Source organism: Typha angustifolia, chromosome 13 (genome assembly GCF_048772165.1).
Source record: "Typha angustifolia cultivar Huaian chromosome 13, ASM4877216v1, whole genome shotgun sequence".
NCBI lineage: Eukaryota > Viridiplantae > Streptophyta > Magnoliopsida > Poales > Typhaceae > Typha > Typha angustifolia.
In genome coordinates this window covers 5,020,916-5,043,958 of record NC_133251.1, presented here as the reverse complement: position 1 = coordinate 5,043,958, position 23,043 = coordinate 5,020,916, and the positions used below count along the sequence as shown (strand labels likewise).

The 23,043-nt window shown below is 37.4% G+C and overlaps 3 protein-coding genes across 4 annotated transcripts; 2 read left to right on the top strand and 1 right to left on the bottom strand.

Annotated features, from left to right (window-relative positions):
- Positions 1-2,792: 2,792 nt before the first annotated feature.
- LOC140774330 (transcription factor MYB83-like) lies at positions 2,793-4,600 on the top strand. The gene is made up of 2 exons (XM_073117287.1): positions 2,793-3,125; positions 3,647-4,600. The coding sequence occupies exons 1-2, from the start codon at positions 2,836-2,838 to the stop codon at positions 4,269-4,271; spliced, it is 915 nt and encodes a 304-aa protein (XP_072973388.1). The 5' UTR covers positions 2,793-2,835; the 3' UTR covers positions 4,272-4,600.
- A 2,038-nt stretch (positions 4,601-6,638) lies between these two features.
- LOC140773192 (putative pentatricopeptide repeat-containing protein At3g05240) lies at positions 6,639-9,995 on the top strand. 2 transcript variants are annotated; one of them, XM_073115632.1, is made up of 3 exons: positions 6,639-8,536; positions 9,177-9,385; positions 9,484-9,995. In XM_073115632.1, exon 1 carries the CDS (start codon positions 6,752-6,754, stop codon positions 8,267-8,269), a length of 1,518 nt encoding a protein of 505 aa, XP_072971733.1. In that variant the 5' UTR covers positions 6,639-6,751; the 3' UTR covers positions 8,270-8,536; positions 9,177-9,385; positions 9,484-9,995. The 2 variants fall into 2 exon arrangements, with proteins under 2 accessions (XP_072971733.1, XP_072971732.1); XM_073115631.1 differs by having other exon boundaries at positions 9,177-9,995.
- Positions 9,996-12,417: 2,422 nt separating this feature from the next.
- On the bottom strand, positions 12,418-22,905 carry LOC140773193 (uncharacterized). The gene is made up of 10 exons (XM_073115633.1): positions 22,475-22,905; positions 21,736-21,810; positions 17,326-17,379; positions 17,091-17,169; positions 16,877-17,004; positions 15,193-15,276; positions 14,906-14,989; positions 13,784-13,935; positions 13,415-13,565; positions 12,418-13,338 (listed from the first exon to the last, which is right to left on the bottom strand). Exons 1-10 carry the CDS (start codon positions 22,889-22,891, stop codon positions 13,054-13,056), a joined length of 1,509 nt encoding a protein of 502 aa, XP_072971734.1. The 5' UTR covers positions 22,892-22,905; the 3' UTR covers positions 12,418-13,053.
- Positions 22,906-23,043: the final 138 nt, after the last annotated feature.

The window sequence follows — 23,043 nt, the reverse complement described above, 5'->3', positions numbered from 1 at the left end:
AATACACTTTCATTCTCAACCAAATACTTACCATAACAAGAAAAAATAAAATAAAAGTAATTTACATTTTGCCTTATCATTAACACCCCCATCTTATCTTATGGATGTATGATTAGACCTTGCGTTTTAATGCCTCGAAGCATCATGATGGCAGTTTGTTAATGCCTCAAAACCTTATGATGCTAGATGATTAAATTAGATGCAAAATGACTTTAATACCTCTGAGAAAATTTATTAAGGTTAACGTAAAAATAGAAAAGGGGTCCAGTCATATAATTTTTATTCTAGTTTCACAATTAAAATATCCTCTATTTTGTTACTCATTGTTAGATTAAATTTAACTCGAGATATTTTTAAGTTATTAAAAGCTAAATAGAGAGGGTCGAATGATAAATACCATCAAGGCGGTTCTAATAATTATCCCTAACAACAATTATAAAAATATAGGAAAAGATTTTGACAATGTAAATAGATGATTAAATGATCAAATTTCTTTTAGTTGTATATGTAAGACATATGATAACAGTAGTGCTTCCAAGTAGTGATTATCACTAAAACAGTGGAACAAATAAGATGGCAGAAGCTACCAATCTCTGGTTCTAGAACTATGATTTGGTGATGAAATAACTAGTAGTTGTCTTGTTTAGGAAAACCCCTTTTCATGAGCCATCAACATAGCTTACATTTGAAGACAGTTGAAATTGCTAATGATAAGCGATAGAATGTGACAGGCAATAAATAGTGTCTTAGATTCTCTACTGTATCTTAGTATCTAGAATTGATATTGCCTGGACATTGTTAATGTCCAGAAACAATATTGCCAAACAAGGTTTATTGTATTTAGGGGTATTGATGAGAGACGAACATGAGCGAGTTAGGTTTTGCTCGTGTGAGCTTGAAATTAAATTCAGCGAACTCGAATGCAAGACAAGCTAGCTAAGTCAAGCTCATTTATAGCTTCGCTTAACTCTGGTTAGGGTTAAACTAATAAACTTATGGAACTAAAGATCTAACCATTAATTATCAATCTAATGGCTCAAATCAATTTTCAACCGTTATTATATATATATATATATATATAGAGTGAGCTACTACTCGTTTATATTTTGAGCTCAAATTTTCGAACAAAATTTTGAGTTGAACATGGATTGTTCGCTAACATGAGCTGAGCTAGATTGACAGCGCAACCTATACTGTGATCCAGTATCACGTTACATCCCAAAGAGTAAAAGCGTATAATTTATTCTGATACTATCTTAAATATTACATAATGCACCCTTTATAAGGTTATAGATTGCATTTTAAATAGTTTAGAAATAAATATTTATTTATTGAATTTTAGAGAAGTGATAATTTAATAATATTTTAGATGGTGTAAGTAAGATTTGCATTCGAAAATACTCGTAGAGTTCTATCCAATTAGCAATTGTATGTTTTTATTCTTCATAATATATATATATTCTATGTCTTAGAAAGCCTATTTTTGTCCATCAAGTAGTAGTGATAAGCAAATACACAAACACACACACACAAAGGATCGATACCATGTTAGACGGCCAATTATGGAAATTTTTATACCGTTAGGTAACGAACCGACAACTTATATGGTACCTTTTAACACAAGTATCATGGCTGTAGGAGATTACTACAGTAGTGGCTGCATAAAATTGCCCCCATCACAACTTACATGGGAATCAAATATTATATAAATGGCATCACCTAGATGATTGAAAAAAGAAGAAGACATCACTTATGGCTCAAGGCTCGACTCCGTTCAGCTTAGCGGCTCGACGATGTGTTAGCTTAGAGCAATAATTTGGTGGGCATTAACTTGGAGCAAGATGGCTTAGCCGTGTTCGATTTGGAGTAATGGCTCTATGATGTATCGGCTTGGAGCTTAGATTGGATGGCTTGATCGATATTTTGACTAAGCTTGATTAGCATACTTATGACTGGATTATTAGGAGGCTTGGCCCAGCTGTTCAACCCACTGTCTAATATGCTACAGAGCTTAATGCTTTATATTACTGATGCTGAGGGTGGCTTTTTGTCCAACTTATATACTTATATTGAAAAAAGAGAAAAAGAAATTGTTGTATAAATGAGGCACAAATATGATATGTGTAAGGATATCCATGCTTACACTACATGCAAAGGCTTGCATACTTATTACAAACATATATACTCTTCGTCTACAAACATATGATGGCAAGGGAGATTAAGAGAGGAGATTATGTGAACTCCAAGCAAATTAACAGACTTAGCTTCTTCATAAAACAATCTCTTCCTCTAGATCTCTTTCATCTTCTTACTCCTCCTCTCTCTCTTTCTCTTTCTCTCTCAGCCATGGCTCCTTGTGACTTGGGAGTGAAGAAAAATGCATCGAAAAGGACAAGAACTGGAGTCAAAGTCAAGAAGACTACCCTACTACTACTACTACTACTACTTCCTTCTCTCTCTATGTCTACTCTCTCTCTCTCTCTCTCTCTCTCTATCTACGTCTACGTATTTCTTTCTCTCTCTATACTACGTGGACACATCTAAGGTCCCCCTCCAAACCGTTTGCTGCTTGACCCAACAACAAACACAAGACATAGAAACTTCGCTACATCTCTCTCTCTCCAACTACTTCTCCAGTTTCTAAGCAAAGCTCACACCCATCACCATCATCATCATATCATCTTCTTCACCTTTTCTTTTCTTTTCTTATTTTTTTAAAGTTCAAATCGGTGTAACTGTATATATATATATATATATATATACATATTTCAGTTTGTTCCTCTGATCAAACCACTTGTAGAAGAGATCTATAGCCACCTAGCTCACAAGATCACAATGAGGAAGCCAGAGAGCAACTCAAGTGATCATAGCGGTATTAATGGGATGACAAACAAGCTAAGGAAAGGGTTGTGGTCTCCGGAGGAGGACGACAAGCTGATGAACTACATGCTCAGCAATGGTCAGGGGTGTTGGAGTGACGTCGCCAGGAACGCCGGCTTGCAGAGGTGCGGCAAGAGCTGCCGCCTTCGATGGATCAATTACCTGAGGCCTGATCTCAAGAGAGGTCCTTTCTCCCCTCAAGAAGAGGAGCTTATCATACACTTGCACTCCATTCTTGGCAACAGGTCTCTCTCTCTCTCTCTCTCTCTCTCTCTCTCTCTCTCTCTCTCTTTCCTCTTTTCTCTTCTAATTATATCACTTGGAAATGCATGCATATATACATACATATCTTTGTTTTTTTTTTTTGCTTACTGATTATCATGTTCAAATAGTTGATGGAAGGTTCAATCATATCGCTCAAGTATGGTGTGCATTTTAATTCTTAATCAGAAAAGAGAAGAGAAGAAAAGAAAACGTTGATTGAGCGAGCTTTTTACTAATCTTTCTAATATTAAACGATCATAGTCGACTATATGTATCGGTATCATCAGATGATTCACCAGCATGAAGAAATTTCTCGCAATGACAATGACATTAGTCATTTTCCTCCACCATACTAGTCCATGTTCATGCCCCAAAGCATGGTGTCGAAATCTTGACAGCCATCTTAATTGATAGCTAGCTAGCGTATTGTGTACTGCTACCCACTAATTATTCGATTTGATCTAATTGAAGTTGTATTAATTTAATCTGTTTACTGGTCTAGATGGTCGCAGATTGCCGCGCGTCTTCCTGGGCGCACCGACAACGAGATAAAGAATTTTTGGAACTCTACAATCAAAAAGAGGCTGAAGAACTCATCGTCGTCATCGTCTTCTCTCAACGACAGTGGATCTCCTGATTCTAAATCAGCGGTCGTCGAAGGGATCATGAAGGCAATGCACATGGACTCATCGTCTTCGTCATCGTCATTGTCATCAACAACAACGATGAGCAAAAGCTATGATTTATTTCCGTTGCCCGACGCCGTGGCCCGTGGGACGACGAGCTCGCTAACGCAACTCGCTAGTTTAGATGTCGGTTATAATTATTATGGGAGTCAAGGCATGATCATGGGTGGAAGTTTGATAGGAGGATCTCATGAGCTCTTTGTTCCACCCTTGGAGAGTATAAGTCTAGAAGAACATACTACTAGTAATAATCCAAGTACTACAAAGATGATTAGTGATCACAACTGCTACAAGAACAATAACAACAACAACAACAGTGGCAATGTTGGTGGAGAAGGGGTATATTGGGAGGGTGAAAACACTAGGATGGGGGAGTGGGACTTGGAGGACTTGATGAAGGATGTGTCTTCTTTCCCTTTCCTTGATTTCCAAGTTGAATGATTGGCCATTCCAAGGATATCAAACACGAGCTAGATCTCATGATTCCTTTCACCCACATCAACCTTTCACTACTTTAGCTTATAGCTCTTTTTATTACTCAGCAACTTGTTCAAGGACTTAGGCTCTTCAACTATTCTTTTTGGACATCTCCATCTTCTTCTTGATAGTGCATGTAATTAACTTGAAATAACCAAATTTAAAAGTGTAATCTCTCTCTCTCTCTCTCTCTCTCTCTCTCTTGTACTTGTCATGTATTGATGTAGATAGAATAAGTGCATGCCATGGTTGTAATTTTTTCCTGAGAAATTAAGGAACGAACGGGTTGGTTGGAAAAGCAAGCTCCTTGGTTCCTTCAAGTTGGGGTTAAATAGTAGTGGTCTAATTGGTTGTGGCATCTTTTTCCCATGATAATTTAGTTGCTACTTGTTAGCCATGATTCTTTTTTCAAATTATTAGAACATGCAAGATAACAATGGAGATGGAAAGTATCATGAGGGATTGGTTGGACTAGAAAGTGGTAATGGGGGTGGGCCTATAGATCTTGCTTTTGATACTTTTATTGATGGCAACGATCATTGTTCATTGAAAAGCTAGTAACGGCAGCATTAGGAAAGATCATTCTTTTTTTCCTTTGCTAAATATCTAAGGCTTGACCATGTAATGCTACCAAAACGAAAGATGGGACCACTTGTTAGAACATAATAATATTTATATTCTAAAACACTCTCTCGCTACTGGTAAGAAATTGACTTGATTTAAATGAGTAAAACATTGTATTTTAAATGACAGATAGCTCTAATAAAATATTAGTTATATCACATCCACCGACTGCTCTAAAAACTTAAACTTTTAGCAAATAATAGTTTTTTTATATTTTATATTCTACACTGAGAATCCATTTGTGGTTATTAATTTATAATTAATGTAGGATATGTTCTTTTGTTCATAAGTATATATATTCATCACATCTTCTAGTAATTATTAACTTAAAATTGGGCACCCTACTTTTAAGTAGAGTGAGTTGGGCTAGGTCGAGTTCGGACAGTGCCAAAATAGTCTAGCTTGTTACCGTCTACAAACCTGTGAGAGAGAGGGCTCAGGCTAGGCGGCCCCGGCTGAGCTTAACAAGCAGGTGGAGCGAGATGTTGAACAGGCCAATCCCTTCCCTTCCAAATTCAACCCACCTATCCTATCCCCACCACTCTCTTCTTCCCTCATGGTGCCTCATCTAACAACATCACTAGCTTTGACTTACGGAAACGCAGAGGTTATCGACGACATCTCCTCTGTCATTGATGCTACCACCTAGTCCACCACCTTTGCCAATCTCTTCGCCTCTACCATTGGTAACCCGTGACTCTAACTTCTATCTCCGATTTCTTCCCAATTACCCTCACCTCCACCTCTAGCCTCTTCTCCGCCACCGCCAATAACCCTATCGCCCTCACCTCCACCTTCACCTTCACCACCTCTTCCAACAAAACCATCAGCCTCCTCCCCACCGCCACTGGTGACTCCATCCCCAATTCCTCTGCCTTCGTTCTCTTCTCCACCACCACCATCGCCCTCAATGCCATCTGCGGGCTCTAGCTTCCCTATTGCCATCGATGAACCTATTGACTTTGCCTCCTCCACCTCACAGATCATCTTTCCCTCCAGGGGATCCTTCCACCTCAATGCTTTAGCCATGTCCTCATCGAAGCTAGTGGCATTAGATATGCTGGTGGCGAAGAAGCTCAGTGGTCATTATGTGGGGATGAGTCTACTACCATAGGGCATTTCACATTGGCTGTTAATGAATCGGGTTGGGCTCACAGACCTGGCTATAGTTAGGAAGATCTAGTTGAGCTTTCAGGTCGGGCTTCCAAGTCGAAAGGTTCAGCTTGTGCCGCCTATTGCTAGTTTGGACTTGGGTCATATTGGGTCCAAATTTGGTATGAGTTGGGTTTAGCCCAGTCTAGTTAGCCAATTGATCACTTCTACGTGTGAACTTTTAAGCTTTTGAACGGAAAAATGGGAAAGGGCTCTTCAATGTTGATAGTGTTCCAAACCGACACAGAGCCTTAATCTTTTTTCTTCTCTTTTTTTATCATTGTTTAGCTATGGCAAATCGAAAAACGTTGCAACAACATTCCCTTCAACAATCTGTGCGAATTCGATTATGTTATTTGGGACGTTCAACAACCCCTTGCTTATGAATACGGTAAAACAACCGTATCACAACCTTTATCGCATCCCTTGCTCCTCCAACCTTCTACTCATTCGTTGAAACTCCCCTACGTCGGTACATGTGATGATGAGCTAAGTGAGGCTGGGTTTCTACTTCGTTCCTCTCCTCTAGTGGTGCAACGATCCTACTTACTATACTTAGTTCGATTCCTAGCTATAGCTGAAATGATATATAATATAAGGTAAATATAGCTCGAATAGCAAATATAAGTAGTATATTAGACATGCATGCACGACTGAAACAATGAAGAATGCCAATTCACCCATTGGAATTCGCCCAAATCCAAACCCACCTCATCAAATCCCCTAAACCCCACCATATCGTCCTCAACTCCCTTCTCGGGAGAAACCTCTCCAGCTCCCAATGCCCGCAAAAATCCCTCCAAATCTACGCTCACATGGTCGGATCCCTAATCCCACAAGACCACTTCACCTACACCTACGTCCTCACGTCCTGCGCCGCCCTTCTCCACCGACCCCTCGGATTTCAAGTCCACGCCCGCCTCCTCAAGTCTGGCCACGTTTCCGACCTCTTCGCGCAGAACTCTCTCTTGAGATTCTACTCCGCCGCCGGCGATATCGCGGCAGCTCGCCGTGTCTTCGCTGGGATTTACAATCCCGACGTCGTCTCCTGGACCTCCCTCGTATCTGCTCTTGTAAGGAACGGTCGGGAGTGGGATGCCGTCGTCGCATTTGCTTCGATGGAGGTGAAATCGAATGAAATGACCCTTGTAAGCGTTCTTGGTGCTTGCTGTTGTGTGAATGCTCTCGACTTGGGGCGATCCCTTCATGGAATTTGCGTTAGGAGGTTTGGTGGTAATGTTATTCTGGACAATGCGATGCTTAATATGTATGTGAGATGTGGGGATATGGTTTCTGCCCGTCAGATGTTTGATGAAATCCCTCGCAGAGATGTGATTTCTTGGACTACTTTGATATCTGGGTATGCACGAAACGGGGAGTCTGAAGAGGCTGTGGAGGTGTTTCGAGAAATGCTGGTCAATGGAGAGGTCATGCCCAATGAGGCGACTGTGGTGAGCGTGCTGTGTGCATTAGCTTCGTTGGGGGCATTGGGTTTGGGGAAGTTGGTGCACTCATACATGATTAAGAGTCAGACTGGGGAAGATGGTATTGTGGGTAATGCTTTGATTAATATGTATGCTAAGTGTGGCGATGTTGGAGTAGCTTTTGAGGTTTTTAAAGGGCTTTCTTGCAAGGATTTGGTTTCTTGGTGCTCCATCGTCGGCGGAATGGCCATCAATGGAAGAGCTAAGCAAGCTCTGCAGCTTTTCTCTTTGATGATATGCCAGGGGGTTGTGCCAGATGGTGTTGCGTTTCTTGCCTTGCTCTCAGCTTGTTGTCACGCAGGATTGGTAGATCAAGCATCTGTGATATTTGATGCCATGAGTAAAGTCTACGGTATTATGCCAAAAAAGGAGCACTACACGTGCATGCTTGATGCCTATTGTCGAGCAGGACAATTTGAGAGAACCGAAAAGTTTGTGAAATCCATGCCTGATGATTGTAGCAGGTATGAATTGGGAGCCTTGCTAAGAGCTTCGAATGTGCATGGTGGTAACGAAACTATATGCAAGCACATTAAGGAATGGATTCTTGGAGGAGAGGTGGATGCTGGAGGGGGGGCATTTGCATTGTTGTCAAACATTCTTGCTGCTGCTGGGAGATGGGAGGATGCTGACACTGTTAGGGATCAAATGACAGCAAGGAAGATTGATAAGACTGTTGCAAGTAGTTGGATAAAATCATAGAAGTCTAAGGATCTGGAAAAGATTAGTAGATTACTATTCAGTCTATTTGGACAAACAGCTGGTTTTAGCTTGCAAATGGCTAAAGAGGATCTTGTAAAGACTAGACGAATAAAAATATCATAAATTATGATAGTGAAACAGGCCCATTTCAAGATTGTAATAGTGACAGTATGGCCCTGCCCTTTGAGAATGGACAACTCTTACATTCATATCATCTCACCTTCCAGTAGAGTGCCATGCACTGCATCTACCTCAGCTGGTGATAAGGTATTCTGTCTTGTTCTCACCTCCTCCAAAGTCAAGCTTATGTTTATAAATTGGATATTTTACCTACCTTCTGCAATCTTTGTGAGAAGAATGTTTCATAATTTTGATAGATAAAAATAACTTTCTTGATCTCCACCAACTTTGAGCCTAAACGTATTATGATATTGTTAATTGAACACTCCTATGTCTACAAACACTTTACAAATATTCTATAAAAAGATCATGTGGCATCTTATAGACCCTTGATTTTTCTCTATCCACAACGATTATCATGATCAATACACAGGATGATGATACATTGATTTCACAGTTGTACAAAATTGCTTGGTTTCAGTTAAGCTGAAGTATATGCAACTAATGTGGATGTTCTAGTTAGACTAAAAGCAAGCTATTCATATCAATGATCAGGAGCCATGGAATCACTTCCCAAGCACATAAATTTTCTACTCAAACAATTGCAGTTTCACCATTTTTCTTGTTGAAATGTGCAACTGACGATTAACTCCATCGCTTCTTTTTCACATATTTTATGCAACATTTTGAAATTTGAACATGACAATATTTGGTATTGATGCATGTACCTTGTTGTTTCATAATCCGGTTGAGTTGCTTTGGGGTCCTAATGTTGACTGATTTGCAGACAGCAATTTATACCTTTCTACTCAAAGTTAATTTAGGCCCAGCAAATGTCACCAAGCAGGAGAAGGATCAGCTCTTGCTGTTCTTGGACCACAGAAAGAGATCATACGTGCAGTAAAGTAGTCTATATCTGTCAAAACAGGTGAAAAAGCTACCATCCAACCATGCAAAAGAAATAGAAACCAATTATTGAGAAAGCACTGAGATTTGGTAATTATGTTCCTTAATTTCCACTTTCCTCTTAATAACTCTTTTGAGTGCCTAGTTTAACATCTTACGAATCCAAGTGAAAACTCATTCCATGCCAGGTAAATGCAATCTTCCACCTGGAAGAATTGATGTGGTTCAAGGCTTTTGATATTTTAGTGAGTGCTAAATTTATCCAACAAGGGCATTGCTAGTCTAATTACCTGTCAGGCTCAATTTACGAGCGCATGGAGGTCCAGCAATCCAGTCATTTCCAATACAATGAAGTAGTAAAGAAGCAGCAGATAGCATATGCTTATCTTTTAATCTGCTCAACCTCCTTCCACATATATGTTCATTGGTGATCTCTTATACATCCCTACAGGGTATGTAGCTTAGCCACTGAATCATATGCAGAAAGGAAAGATCCATCTCTAGTAGGGAAGCTGATTCCAAGTTCACAGCAATCAAAGGCTTTATTCTTTTTATTTATGTTTTTTATGGCATGACTTGTTATTAGAGCTCTTAATTTCCTTTGGGATTCCTTCTGGCATAACTACTTACTCTTTGGTCAGATATTGATTCATAAAATGAATGTCTATATCTAAGTCTGTAATGTATATAAGCTCCCAAATGTTGCTGCTTGTCGATTTAATTTATGGGTTACTTGATCACGCGACAATTGTATGACATTTTTAACTAGAAATATTAAACGGAAACATTTTAAATGTTTTATGTAGTATATATATATATTTTTTATAATAATCTCTTTGGATAGATAGAGGTTTTAGTTTCACATAGTTAAGAGAGTCAACTGTAGTATAAAAATTAAATTGAGGGTGTCTGTCAAGATATATGCAAGTTTAGGTATAACCCTAATGTATTCATACAAGGAATTAAAGATCTTGTATTCCAAGTGTTAGTATATTTAATTGGTTGGAGATATTTTTTGATCAAGCCAGCTAGTAAAATTCTGGGATAAATCCAGTAGTTTGAGAAAATATCATGACTTTCTCAAAAGTTTTTATATAGCTTAAATTACATATCGACATCCCATTAATAATAGCATAATAATATACTGACCTCTTGACCTAAAACTGGCAGGCAAAATAACATTTTAACCCATGATTATGTGGTACTGACTAATGTGATTAGCTATTGACTAATAAACATGTGCTTGTTTGAAGGGCCTTTTAATCAAATTAATTTTAATTAAAATAAGAAAGAAGGATAGTAGTGTCATGAAATATAAAAGACAAGGTCACGTGCTAAGCAAGTGAACAATTTTGGTCAAAATGCCTCACGACATTCTATCAGAAAATCTTTTTTAATTATTATTATTTTTTGGTTTAAGAGGTTATTATGCTCTATCATTCAGAGGGTGTCATTGTAATTTTCCCTTCTATATATACTAATATACATGAATTTTTTTTTGGCATTTATACTCCTAAAATTTTCTAATTTGTTTTATATATTCCTCAAAACCATCTTATTTGCAAGTCTATCAGTGATCCTCCATTAAATTTCTTAATCACAGCCTCATAGGTCATCTTATTCCTAGACTTTCTAAACCGTTGCCTATATTTTTTTTAAAAAAATTCGTTAAAAATAACATGCACATAATCAATTAAACTACTATTTAACTCTTATTCTAGATGACATAAAGAGAGTAACTACATTATTATTATTATTATTATTATTATTATTATTTTTATCACATCACCGACATCCTCGTCTTCTTCTACATCTCGAATCTACGCCGTTTAGTTTCTCCGACATCTCGAATCTTAACGTTGACGACGTGCTCTATCTTCTCTCACACTGTTGCAACTCTCTAGTATATATCCTCTAATGCAAATAAGATGGGTTTTGAGGGGCACTTAGAGTTAAAGCTTGTAAACGTATGTATGAATTAGATGTCAAGTAAAAGGTAAGGAAAGTAGTACGCTCGCTTACCACCGCAATTTTTGGTTCTCGTTTTGGTTTCGGATCCCTCTGGAAGGGTGTGATTAGGTTCGCGGGTCCATTTCACCACTTAAAAGACTTTCCGCTATCAAATCCACAAACACCATACGAAGCCTTCTCGTGTAGTCGTGCGTTGATTTCCATCCATCGAAGCCCCCCTCCCGTGTCTTCTCTACCTCTCTCACCTTGGAAGGAAAGAAAGAAAGAAGATTAGAAAGAGGAAGGAAGGAAGGAAGGATCCTTAGTTTGATTAGATTGGGATTCGGAGGAAGATCGAAGGAGGGGAGTTGGGATACTCGATGCTGGATTTGCTATTCGCGGTAGCGTTCTCGGCGGCGCCGTTGACGCTGTACCTGCCGCCGATGCGGAGCCTGAATCTATTCGTGGAGGCGATCGAGATGCTGGTGAGGGAGGCCGGCCCCTACCCGCGTCGGATCTACCTGCGGTTCCATCTCGGATTCAGCCGGATACTCGCCGCCCTTGCTCGATCCATTAGGTAGGAAGGGTAGAGAGACGGACAGAGAGAGAAAGAGAGAGAGGGGCAGTTTTAATGGAGGATAGAGAGGGATGTGTCGGAAAGGAAGGAGAAAGCGGTGGAGTTCGACGATAACTCTTTTTCTTTTCTTTTTTTCAAGTTTCCTTTTATTTTAAGCTACTTTTGTGCTACACTTTGTTTCAGGAACTTGGTAATAGAATGGGAAACTTTACTTTTGGACAGTTTGATTTCCTGAATGGGTGGTTTAAGGAAACACCAGGTAGGATAATTTGCTCCTGCTATTGTTAATAAACACAGGGAAGAATGATGCTTGGGGGTTTTCTCAATCACACGAGGTCTTGTTAATGATTATTATTCCAAATATAATCAAAGATTAAACTACTAAATGTGCCATAAATGTTAATCATCAACAACATTATTTGTTACGTAACTGATATATGAAGTACAATTTTGGTAGGAATTCTTTTGAAGATCTCGAAGCCAGAAGTAGACGAAATTAGCAACAAAATGTGCCTATATTTCTTGGTCTAAACAAAACGATAGAGCTTAATTTAGACCTTAGCAGAAGAGCTTGATGATGCTTTTAGAAAGAAAAGAAAGAGCTGAAAGGGAAATGTAATAGAAATTTTATGTACATACCAGACTCGATTGAAGCTTAAAACAAGGAGCTAAACAAAAATGGTAAGAGAGATGAAAAGCTACCTGCATCTCACTACATAAGAAGAATGATACTTACATAGATTCTAAGCTTGAATTTGATTTTAGGAGTACCGCAGAATTAGGAAGAAAAGTACTTTCAGTTCTTTTAGTCTGTGTCAGACTGTAGGGCAGGATCACTTAAGCAGCTGCTGCTGAATTCTGAAGTTTCAAAATAAGCTCGGTACTGAGTAGGTTTGCAAGTCCAACAAATGTAATAGTTTTGTGCCATGGAACAGCGAAAAATCTGGCAACAAGAAACTTTTCTAACCCATGCATCGAATTGGCATATCTACTTCAACCAGTAACTCTTCTCGAGCCAACGCCATAAACATGCTCCATCTCAATCAGTTGAAGTTGATGTATCTCTCATTTTAACTTATCAAAAACAACTCAATGAAGTTCGGATAAAATAATAGAATTCTCTGCACTCTAAGAGACAAGGATGACTTTTTGACATCCACATGTGCCTCTGTAAAGTACTCCTCTGCCTCCACCCGATGTTCAAACTTTCATGGAGCTTTCGCCATGTTCATTATCTTTCCAGATTCATTATCTTAACTGGCTTTCCAAGTTTTGACTTGTCCTCTAATTTAGCAATTTCTAAAGCTTTTGCACAGACAGGGAAGCTCATCTTGTCCCAGGAGTCCAGAATTATTCCTGATCCTATGCAGGTCTCATCACGGTAGAAGGCAGCAAACTGACCAGCAGCTAATCCCTGATCATCCTCAGACAGATGTACCACTAAGCAATGTCCATGAACATCTTCACTTAGAACTTCAGTTATAATGCATTCATAGAAACCAGGGCCATGGCGAACCTAAAACGAAGTATCTCTTAGTCATTAATGTGGGGCCAGTTAGCATAGAAAATTGTTATTATTTCCCTTTCTTTACCTTGCACTGAAGTTGATCATTCTTTGCAGGAGGTGAACCATCAAACCAACTTAGTGATCCAACAGAGAATGTGCGCCTCCTCTTATCCAATGAAAAGTAATTTCTTGATACAAACACAACATTATTCTCAACATCCTTTTCAACAACGTACCTGCATAATATAGGCAAGAAATTCTGTTTCAACGAACTACTTAATCAACTGACAATTGAAGGAGATGCCAACATGAAGCAGAAAATATGACCTTAGAAACAACATTTTGAAAAGTAAACATCTGTAAAGGACCTGAAATTGCATCCTATAATACTGACTCAACTGTAAGATTGACAAAATAGGAGCTAGATGTGTATTTAAAAAAAGAGAGTAAATACCAGGGTCCTCCAGGAAGGCGCAGGCCTTGGCGCTGACCAATAGTATAGAACCAAAAGCCACGATGCTTTCCTAGGTAATCTCCTGTCTCAGCTTCCAATAGTACTCCCTCCATCTCTCCTATATGCTCCGCAACAAACTCACTGAACTTGACCTATAAGTAAAGCTTGCTTAGCTCTGTTATATTGATTTGGAAGCAAATCTAGAGAAAGATGGCATTAACGACAAAATAATAACTATCAATAGAGGAAGCAACACTAAAAGGAACATTGATGAACACATATCAATGTATCATTTATCATATGATAATTAGAGGTACCATTATATTAGAGTTAAAAATATATTCAGGACACATCTAGAAAGCATCATTTGTGAAGATATGCAATATAAATTCATGAACGACATCCTGCATAATGCCATAACAAGAAAATAAGGAAAACAAAAAATATATCTGCCATCATTACAACTTAGGTTTACTTGGGCCACCGGAGAGCGGAGATAGAACTTTACCAAGAAAGAATTCAGAATGGAGATAGAGAATCACCATCTGATGCCCGCTGCATGAAGGGAAAAACCTAAATGTGTCTGTTTCCTAGCATAGTCAACAAAATGTAGAACAAACATTACAGAACCTAGTCACATACACATACAAATTAAATAGCCCATTACGTATTGCTTTCTTTTCTTCCTTCCATAAAAGTTTTCAAATAACAACATAATAAGAAACCACCATGTTGGTACACTTAACACTCTGCATAAAGCATGATGAATGTTGCTAATTCACTATCTACTCTAAAAGCTGAAACTAATAGAGAGAGCAATGCTTTATTATGTTATACTCTAACACTTCATTTTTGAGCTCGAGAGCTGGACTTGACTTAAATGAATGGAGCTTTATATTTAAAACAATAAATGAGTCTCGGCAAGATTTGAACTCAAGACCTTTTTGATACCCTGTTAACTCACCAATTAACAACTACTCTAAAAAACTTGAACTAATAGAGAACAAGAGTTTTATTATGTTATACTCCAACAGATTCTCTATGCAAAAAACATATTGAGCGTCCAGAATCAAAATGATAATCAGTAAGATGCTATTAATAAGAATTAGTTAAATAATATACCTTTCCAAGGAAGCATATTCCTTGAGAATCCTTCCTATCTTTGTTTGGAAGTTCCATTATAGTTGCTAGCCGACGCACTTCATCCTGCAGAGATTAGTTCAACCAAATTAAATTATATGTAATCAACAATAGTAAAGGTAATTTTCTTTCTAACCACTGATTAGAGTGTTATGCATAATTCCATCTAAAGAACCCAAAATGTCATTAACAGTACAGTGCAAAAAAAAAAAAAAAAAAGAAGTTAGCAGGATATAGCGATTATGTCAATAAAAACTCTCTTGCCAAACCTTTGGTAAACAACCAAGAGGGAAAAGAAGCCTTTTAAGCTGCAACTGCGATAAATGTGAGAGAAAATATGTTTGATCCTTGACCTGAAACAGTACAGTCAGAACAATTAATGCATGACATGAATATTTGATGGCTAATAATGTATGAAATGTTCCAAGATTTAACTTGGTTAATAGAAAATAAATAAATACATAAATAGAAAGTATGGCATTTAACATCTGCATTTCACTTTCTTAAATTTAACAAATAGATACATAGCATGGTGCCTGTAATTACTCTTATATATCACTGTTAGCCATTGAAATTGGAAGTCAAATCACAGGAACTTAGAAGATATAATTGGCCAGAGCAACTTAGAAGGGATATTTAGCAAATAAGTAAGTTGGCCAAAGTAAATATTTTTTTGCATGCAAATATCCACGTTCACTTACATAGTCCAGTATTTAGCAAATAGATACATAGCGTGGTGCCTGTAATTACTCTTATATATCACTGTTAGCCATTGAAATTGGAAGTCAAATCACAAGAACTTAGAAGATATAATTGGCCAGAGCAACTTAGAAGTGATATCTAGCAAATAAGTAAGTTGGCCAAAGTGATTTTTTTTTTTTGCATGCAAATATCCACGTTCACTTACATAGTCCAGTATTTAGCAAATAGATACATAGCGTGGTGTCTGTAATTACTCTTATATATCACTGTTAGCCATTGAAATTGGACGTCAAATCACAGGAACTTAGAAGATATAATTGGCCAGAGCAACTTAGAAGTGATATTTAGCAACTTGGAAGTGATATTTAGCAAATAAGTAAGTTGGCCAAAGTGATTATTTTTTTGCATGCAAATATCCACGTTCACTTACATAGTCCAGTATTTAGCAAATAGATACATAGCGTGGTGCCTGTAATTACTCTTATATATCACTGTTAGCCATTGAAATTGGAAGTCAAATCACAGGAACTTAGAAGATATAATTGACCAGAGCAATTTAGAAGTGATATTTAGCAAATAAGTAAGTTGGCCAAAGTGATTATTTTTTTTGCATGCAAATATCCACGTTCACTTACATAGTCCAGTATTGGCATGCAAGGTTTTAGGTTTCAGTCAAAAGGTATTGGCTTCAATCAAAACTAATCTTAAACTGCCTGAATTTCCAAAGTTTCAACAGTTTAGATGGTTACGATTTTCAATATTTATGCAGATGTTGCAAAATTTCAGCCAGTTTTACCAGAAATTTATGAGTTTCAATAGATTAAAGACAGATTCTATTTTGTATTTGAGTTATTGGGGAACTCTTAATGGACCCACACATTTGGGCTTCTCTTTATATATATAAGTCATAAAAAGAAGAGCACAGCCAAGAAATTTCTCATTTTCTATAATGAGAAGAATGACTCACAGCATGTATGTTCTCAATGATGTTTATACTTCAGAGTAGAATAATCCACTTGAGAAAGTTTTCAGACAGAAGGAACACATTAACAAGAGGAACATGTTCAGCATGTATCTCAACTCTACATGTTGTAGAAGTTGGTACTGGTTAGTAATCTAAACAAGCTGTCACATAGTAAGTTAATCTATGCATAATTCTCATTCATATATGCTTTATTTTTTTATGACTTAAAATTTGAAGAATCTAAAAGGAACCAAAGGAAATGAGTGAAAGATGAACAAATTAGTTACCGCATCTTTTGATAGTTTTAGCATGGATGGCCCATCTGCTTGCTCTAAAGGTGAGTGTACAACACGCGCATAGTGTCCGGAAGCAACATAATCGAACTCCATACAGTCGATGGCTTGCAAAAAAGCACCTAAAGCAGGAAAAAAAGGAAACAATTACACAAGCAAAAACTAAGCGGAAACAATATCATCTATCAGATAATATCATTTAACGTACCAAACTTGATTCTCGTATTACAGAGAACATCAGGATTTGGAGTCCGCCCACTACGATACTCACTAATAATATGAGATACCTAAGAAATCATATTAAAGAAGATCTGTTGAATAGGTTTACTGTTAGTGGAATAACAAGTTTGTGAAGATTTTTTTTCCCACTCCATTTAGGATTCCCTTAGAAGAGAATATACTAATCAGCAAGGTTATGATAAAAACTTATTAGAGATTCTTACCACATTTTTCCAGTATTCATCTGATAGATGGACAACCTCCAAAGGCACATCAATCTATAAAAAAGAAAACATTACATAAATCAATTATAGTTCATCCTCACTTTATTCAATGGACTATGGTAATAGGAAACTCTATCAGTCTTGCATGATTTTATTATTATAAGTTTAAGAAAAGTAATTCAATTGACACAGAAAATAAATGGACAAACAAATAGAGCAAGACAAGTACATACATAAGAAAATTGAACGGAATTCTCCAAAAGTTACACAATATAAAAGTCTAATGCCCAATGTAACGAAGCTAACTACATGGGTCAATAATCAGTGATTTGTCACATATAACTGTATCATTGTAATTATCCAAGTAAACAAAAAGACTCAAGTGATCTAGAAATTTCCCAAGTAGACAACCAATTCCCTTTATGTAGTGTCCAATAAAGGAGTTCAAACAAGCAGAACTCAGCTAAACTTAAAACTGCAAGGATCATAACTCAAGATCAACTGAGGATCCAGATGAGCTGAACCAAGCTGGCTTGAGCTCAGTTCCAAACAAGCTGAATGCAAGCTGGCTCGATCTTGGTTCTATATAATACCGAGCCAGCTCAAGTTTGGTTGGTTAAAAAATTGCAGAATGAAGGGTTTGAAGTAACCAATAACTGCCCAACTCAAAGAGCTTTGAGGTCTCTTACCAAGTTGAGTAACTACCACTTTTAGTTATAAGGAAATTCGCTTAAAGAAAAGAAGCTAGTGTGTTGATAGATATAGAATATAAATGTATATAATGAGCTAATTCAATGAGAGCTCGAGTGAGCCAAATTATGTTTGAGTTCAACATGTGGGAAACTAGTTGAGCTGAAAGCTGATGAGTTTGTTAAACACCCAATACCAAAACATGCAAATCCATCACATAGGAGGAAAGAAAATAACCAGCTTATGTCAGATAATCTAATCAATATGATTAGATTACATCAAAGCAAGCTCAGAACAAAGAAAAGTAGATAATTCATTAATTTAGTATTTTACTGCTATTTCTACTTTAAACAGGTTCAAATTTGAAAGACATGCATAAACATCTACGAATTAAATTAACTCAATATACTTACACTGGAGCAGGCTCTGGTCATTGGGGCTGATTGTGAAAACATATTATAGCATATCTCAAATTATTTTCATGAAAATAGGAAAAGACAAAATTAATAGATGAATTTGGACTGATTGTATCATTGTATGCGATTGCTTATCTAAGTAGGAGACACTATCCTTCATAGGGGGCATCACTGGTTTGTGTCCTGCTGAAGCAAGTTGTGAGCAGAATCTCACATTAAAGGGAAAAAAAGAAAATAATTTCCATTATGTTAAATGACAAGATATTGATGAATCTGCACTCTCATTGGGTACTGTTTCACCTCTTCTCAAGTTGCTGCTATAAGTTGTGAGGAGGATAAATAAACCAAAAGAAAGTGAAGAAGTAATAAAAGCCAATTAAATGTCAAACTTGCTCTAAAAGGCCTCACACCCATTTGATTTCATAGTCCGAGGTGTTTCTATATATTTGGATTCCAACATTATTCAAGAGGAGTTTCACCTGCTGGAGGGTGACTTTGCCTATCTTTATTCCGATCCACTTCTTTCTGTTCAATCCATTGTTTGTGATATTTTAGTACCGAGAGAAGAGTGGCAAGGAAATATGATACCTAATGCAAAGTTGACTCATGTAGCACGAATGTTATATCTTATCTGTCTCCATAATGTTACACCGAAGACTTAACACTCTAGTGTAAATCATGATCGGGCATTTCTTCTGCACGCTATGTTTACTGATGTCTCTATTGACATTGCATCAGTTATGTATGACAGTATTGAGTCTGCAACATTAAAAGAGGCTCCTCGTGAGGGTTTACCTTTGAAATCTTCATTACCAAATTATGCATGCAGAGTGGTGTTAGGTTGATCCAACTGAACCGTGTCAAATCGTAGAAACTTTTGGATCAGATAACCGTGAAGAAGAGTCAAACTCATGATTCTCTATTTCTGCTAAAAGCAAGTTCTTCAGCCACTGAACCAAGTGCCTTCCATGAAATTTCTTCTGAGGTGAGTTCCGATGATGACTCTTATGAACCGAAGGGAGAGTTTCAGTTTATGTACGAGCGTTTTGATCAACTCAACGACCAAATCAATTATGTGAAATCGGAAGTGGTTGGGTTTTCTAACATTGCGGCAGAGATACGAGCTGAGCAAGCTCATCAGGATACTGTGCTTGACAATGTTCTCTCCTTTCTCCATCGCAACATTCCTCCTCTTGCATAGTCTTTGTCAATTTGCGCCAAAAATGGAGAGAGTGATTTAGAGGGTCTTTAGAGAGTCGAGTCTTAGGAGCTAGAAGTTTAAGGGGAGTGAATCTTATTTGCTTTGTTGATATATTAAATACTAAACTGTGTTTGAATGATCTATATCTCCAGTATGCTGTTTGAAGTGATACTTATTGATATTTAGTTCATATATGATCATTTTAACTTCATGATACCTTTATTTGATCTTGGATTGGTATATTACTTTTGCAGACTTGAGTTTTACATACTTCAGACTTATTGAATGCTCATTTACTATTCTTTATAATTTTTGTAAATCTAGATATTTTGTCACAAATTACTAAAGGAAGAGATTGTTAGATTTTTTATTTTGGCAATTGTGTATAAAATAATCTAAGTGTTTTTACACATATACATGAGCATTCATACAAGTTTCGAAAGTATTCGAACTGAAAATTTTCAAGATCTTGAGGTGACAAGTCAAGGCGTTCGCACCACATTTGCATCGCGCTCGAACGTAGACTCAGGCGTTCACACATATAGAGAACGTATTTTGGTCGTTCGAACGCGGAATCAAGCGTTTACACATACAGAGAATACACTTTGGCCGTTCAAACACAACCTGTATGTGTTCACAGCGCGTTGGCACATAAAAAGATGGAGTATTGGCCGTTCGAAGGCATCCTGCATGTGTTCATAGGGCGTTCACAGCGCATGGAAAAATAAGTCATCGCGTTCAAACACATTTATGTAATTTGAACTTTCAAGAGTTCTATTTTGACTTGGATTTAGCTTTATCTTGTTAATTTATATAAGAGTTGAAATGCTCTAATCCTATGGAGGTTGGTGATTACTTTTAAAAAGAAATACTTGGAGTTACAACGTTCTTCCACTAACATGGTCCATTTTTTTCTTCTACGCTTTAAGTTTTCGTCTTAAAAGTCATTTAGATGAAAAATCAATCTCGAGAGCTACTGAGATTAGAGATCAATTACGGAAAGCGGTGAATCACGGGTCTTAGCGAGCAAAACTAAGAAAAACAAAATCATGAAGATTGACAGGTTGCTTTGTAAGTTAGTCTTATAACTGTTACAAATTTAGTAATTAGTTTTGATCTGCGTTTGGATCCGTAGTTTTTTCTCATTTTAGTTTTTCTACGTAAAAATTTTAGTGTTCATTTTTTATTTACTTTTTTATATTTATTTCTCATTTATTTAAGCAAAGAGTTGATATCATTGCTTAAGATTTAAATACATACGCGTGTCTAAGTTTTTTCATTTTCTTTTTTCCCAATTCATGAGAAGAGAAATCATTCTCCGGACAAGCCACTCCAGGTGGAATTCATACTACTTCCATGTACAAAATACTCCAAACTAGAAGCTCTTAGTGCAAACATATCCTACTTCAGTCAGTCCAATACATACGGAACATATCAAACCCAATAGACTGAGCTTAAGAAACAGCAAACACTAAATTAACTGTCTACATTACATACCTCAGGACAAATAGTTTGCTTCCAGTATTTCAGATCAAATATATCATTATATCTATGTATCAATAAGAGGACCATCCAGCCAAGTATGCATTCTTTCTCTGCTGAGGTGATGATGATATGTCTGGAATCCAACTCGATCTCAAATAATGTGACGCTTATATCTTAAAGATCATATGAAAGACAGAATCAACCAAGTCTTTCATATCAGAGGCCTTCTACAAATTCAAGAGCACCAAGTTTATCCTTCCCTTGGCCATTTTTCTATTTCATGCCCTCCAATTTCCACCGTCTATGCTTTGTCTACCTTATTGATAAAGGTGAATAGGATTATAGATATTTGATGTCGTCAACATATGTAAGAACAAAACATAACATTTCTAGGGGCCAAAATGAGTCATATGACTGTAGAGAATAGAAGCCAACCAAGTGAATTGAAAAATTAATCTACCAATTTGAGCACTCCATTAGGAAACAATGTCCAAATATATTTCTTAAAACCCAAAACTAGATCAATTGCACATGCAATCTACATTTAGTGTTGAAAGGACATGGCTCAAACTGGCATTACAATTTAAGATAGTTAAAAATAGATAACAAGCATTAAACCTGATCGCAGACAGCTTTGGCATATTTCAAATCTTCATCCCATGGGCATTCCGACCAGAAGTTTCTAAAGTCTTCCTACAAGGGTTCAATTAAGTAGCAGTCGTTATGTATCTATCAAGTCAAAGCACTGATCAAAATACAGAAAATGAAAAGGAAAAGTAGAAGTTAAGTAAAAGAAGAAAAGATCCACTCGTGATTTTGGCATGTTAACATCTCATACGTCCTTTATAGCAACATACTTAAGGCACACTCCAGTTTTAGATTTATAGAAAATACATAGACGAACTTGATAGGAAAGTCTCTGAAGCACTATTGCATCACAGAGCTGAAAATAATATAAGAGATGAGTCACTAGATTGTGCGAGCTCTCAAAATCTGCACACATAGACTTTCTGGAATTCAAATTGTTGGGAGGAAAAAAATAACAGGAAGTGAAACATTAGTTTCTGCCTGAACAACCAAAACCTATCAACAATCCCAAGTTTCAGGTTATCAGATTAAACTCCAGCAGATAAACAAACCTATACGGCTAAAAAATAAAATGAACAAAACTACATTTTTCCTGAAGCAAACATATATCTAAGATATCTGAAAGAAATTCATCACACTACTTAGTGACTAGTTCTACAATAAAAATCAAACAACATCGATGAGAAAAACTTTAAATTTAGGCAATGAGAAAAGAAAAATCAACACTCCTACGCAACAGAAACACAAAAGGCTTTCAAGAGATAAAGACCTGGAACCAAATCTTAAGGTAAAAGGCGGTGCAATCGTGGCCGGCTGCGTGGAGGAGGCGAAGGGCGACGCTGCTATCGACTCCGCCGCTGAGGAGGATGGCAACCTTGAGGCGCCTCCCAGGCATCGAGCAGCCGAGGTAGGATTTGAGATCGACGACGCCATTAGAAGGGCTCGAAGGTAATAAAAAGGGAGGAGGAGGAGGAAGAGGAGACGAGGAGAGCAATGGACCGGAAGAAGTCGAGGAAGAGGAAGTGGTGAGCGATCTCTGGGAAGCCAGAGGAGATCGAATTACCGTTCGAGGAGAATGGAAGGGGGAGGAGAAGCGGGGTAGTTGTGGGGATAGTATTTTAGAAGCGAAAGGATTAGGTTTTGGGAGGGAGAGGAAGAGGGGGAGAGCTGCCATGGCGGACCGCATGCCGTCTCACTCTCACCCCCCCACAACTTTTACGAAATAAAACCAACGGAAATTTGCATTTAACTCCCTGTCTTCTGGACTTGTCATATTTAATTTGCATTTTAGTACCAAATCTTAAATCGTAGGTTATGGTATGGTAGAGTCTACCTGGT

What these genes read in the sequence shown, in the direction of transcription:
- LOC140774330 (XM_073117287.1), top strand. Translation starts at nt 2,836, where the DNA reads ATGAGGAAGCCAGAGAGCAACTCAAGTGATCATAGCGGTATTAATGGG. An exon ending in CACTCCATTCTTGGCAACAG is followed by an intron (nt 3,126 to 3,646) that starts GTCTCTCTCTCT and finishes TTACTGGTCTAG; the next exon opens with ATGGTCGCAGATTGCCGCGC.
- LOC140773192 (XM_073115632.1), top strand. Translation starts at nt 6,752, where the DNA reads ATGCCAATTCACCCATTGGAATTCGCCCAAATCCAAACCCACCTCATC.
- LOC140773193 (XM_073115633.1), bottom strand. Translation starts at nt 22,891, where the DNA reads ATGCGGTCCGCCATGGCAGCTCTCCCCCTCTTCCTCTCCCTCCCAAAA. An exon ending in GAATATGCTTCCTTGGAAAG is followed by an intron (nt 13,936 to 14,905) that starts GTATATTATTTA and finishes CTTTACTTATAG; the next exon opens with GTCAAGTTCAGTGAGTTTGT. An exon ending in CGCCTTCCTGGAGGACCCTG is followed by an intron (nt 13,566 to 13,783) that starts GTATTTACTCTC and finishes TATATTATGCAG; the next exon opens with GTACGTTGTTGAAAAGGATG.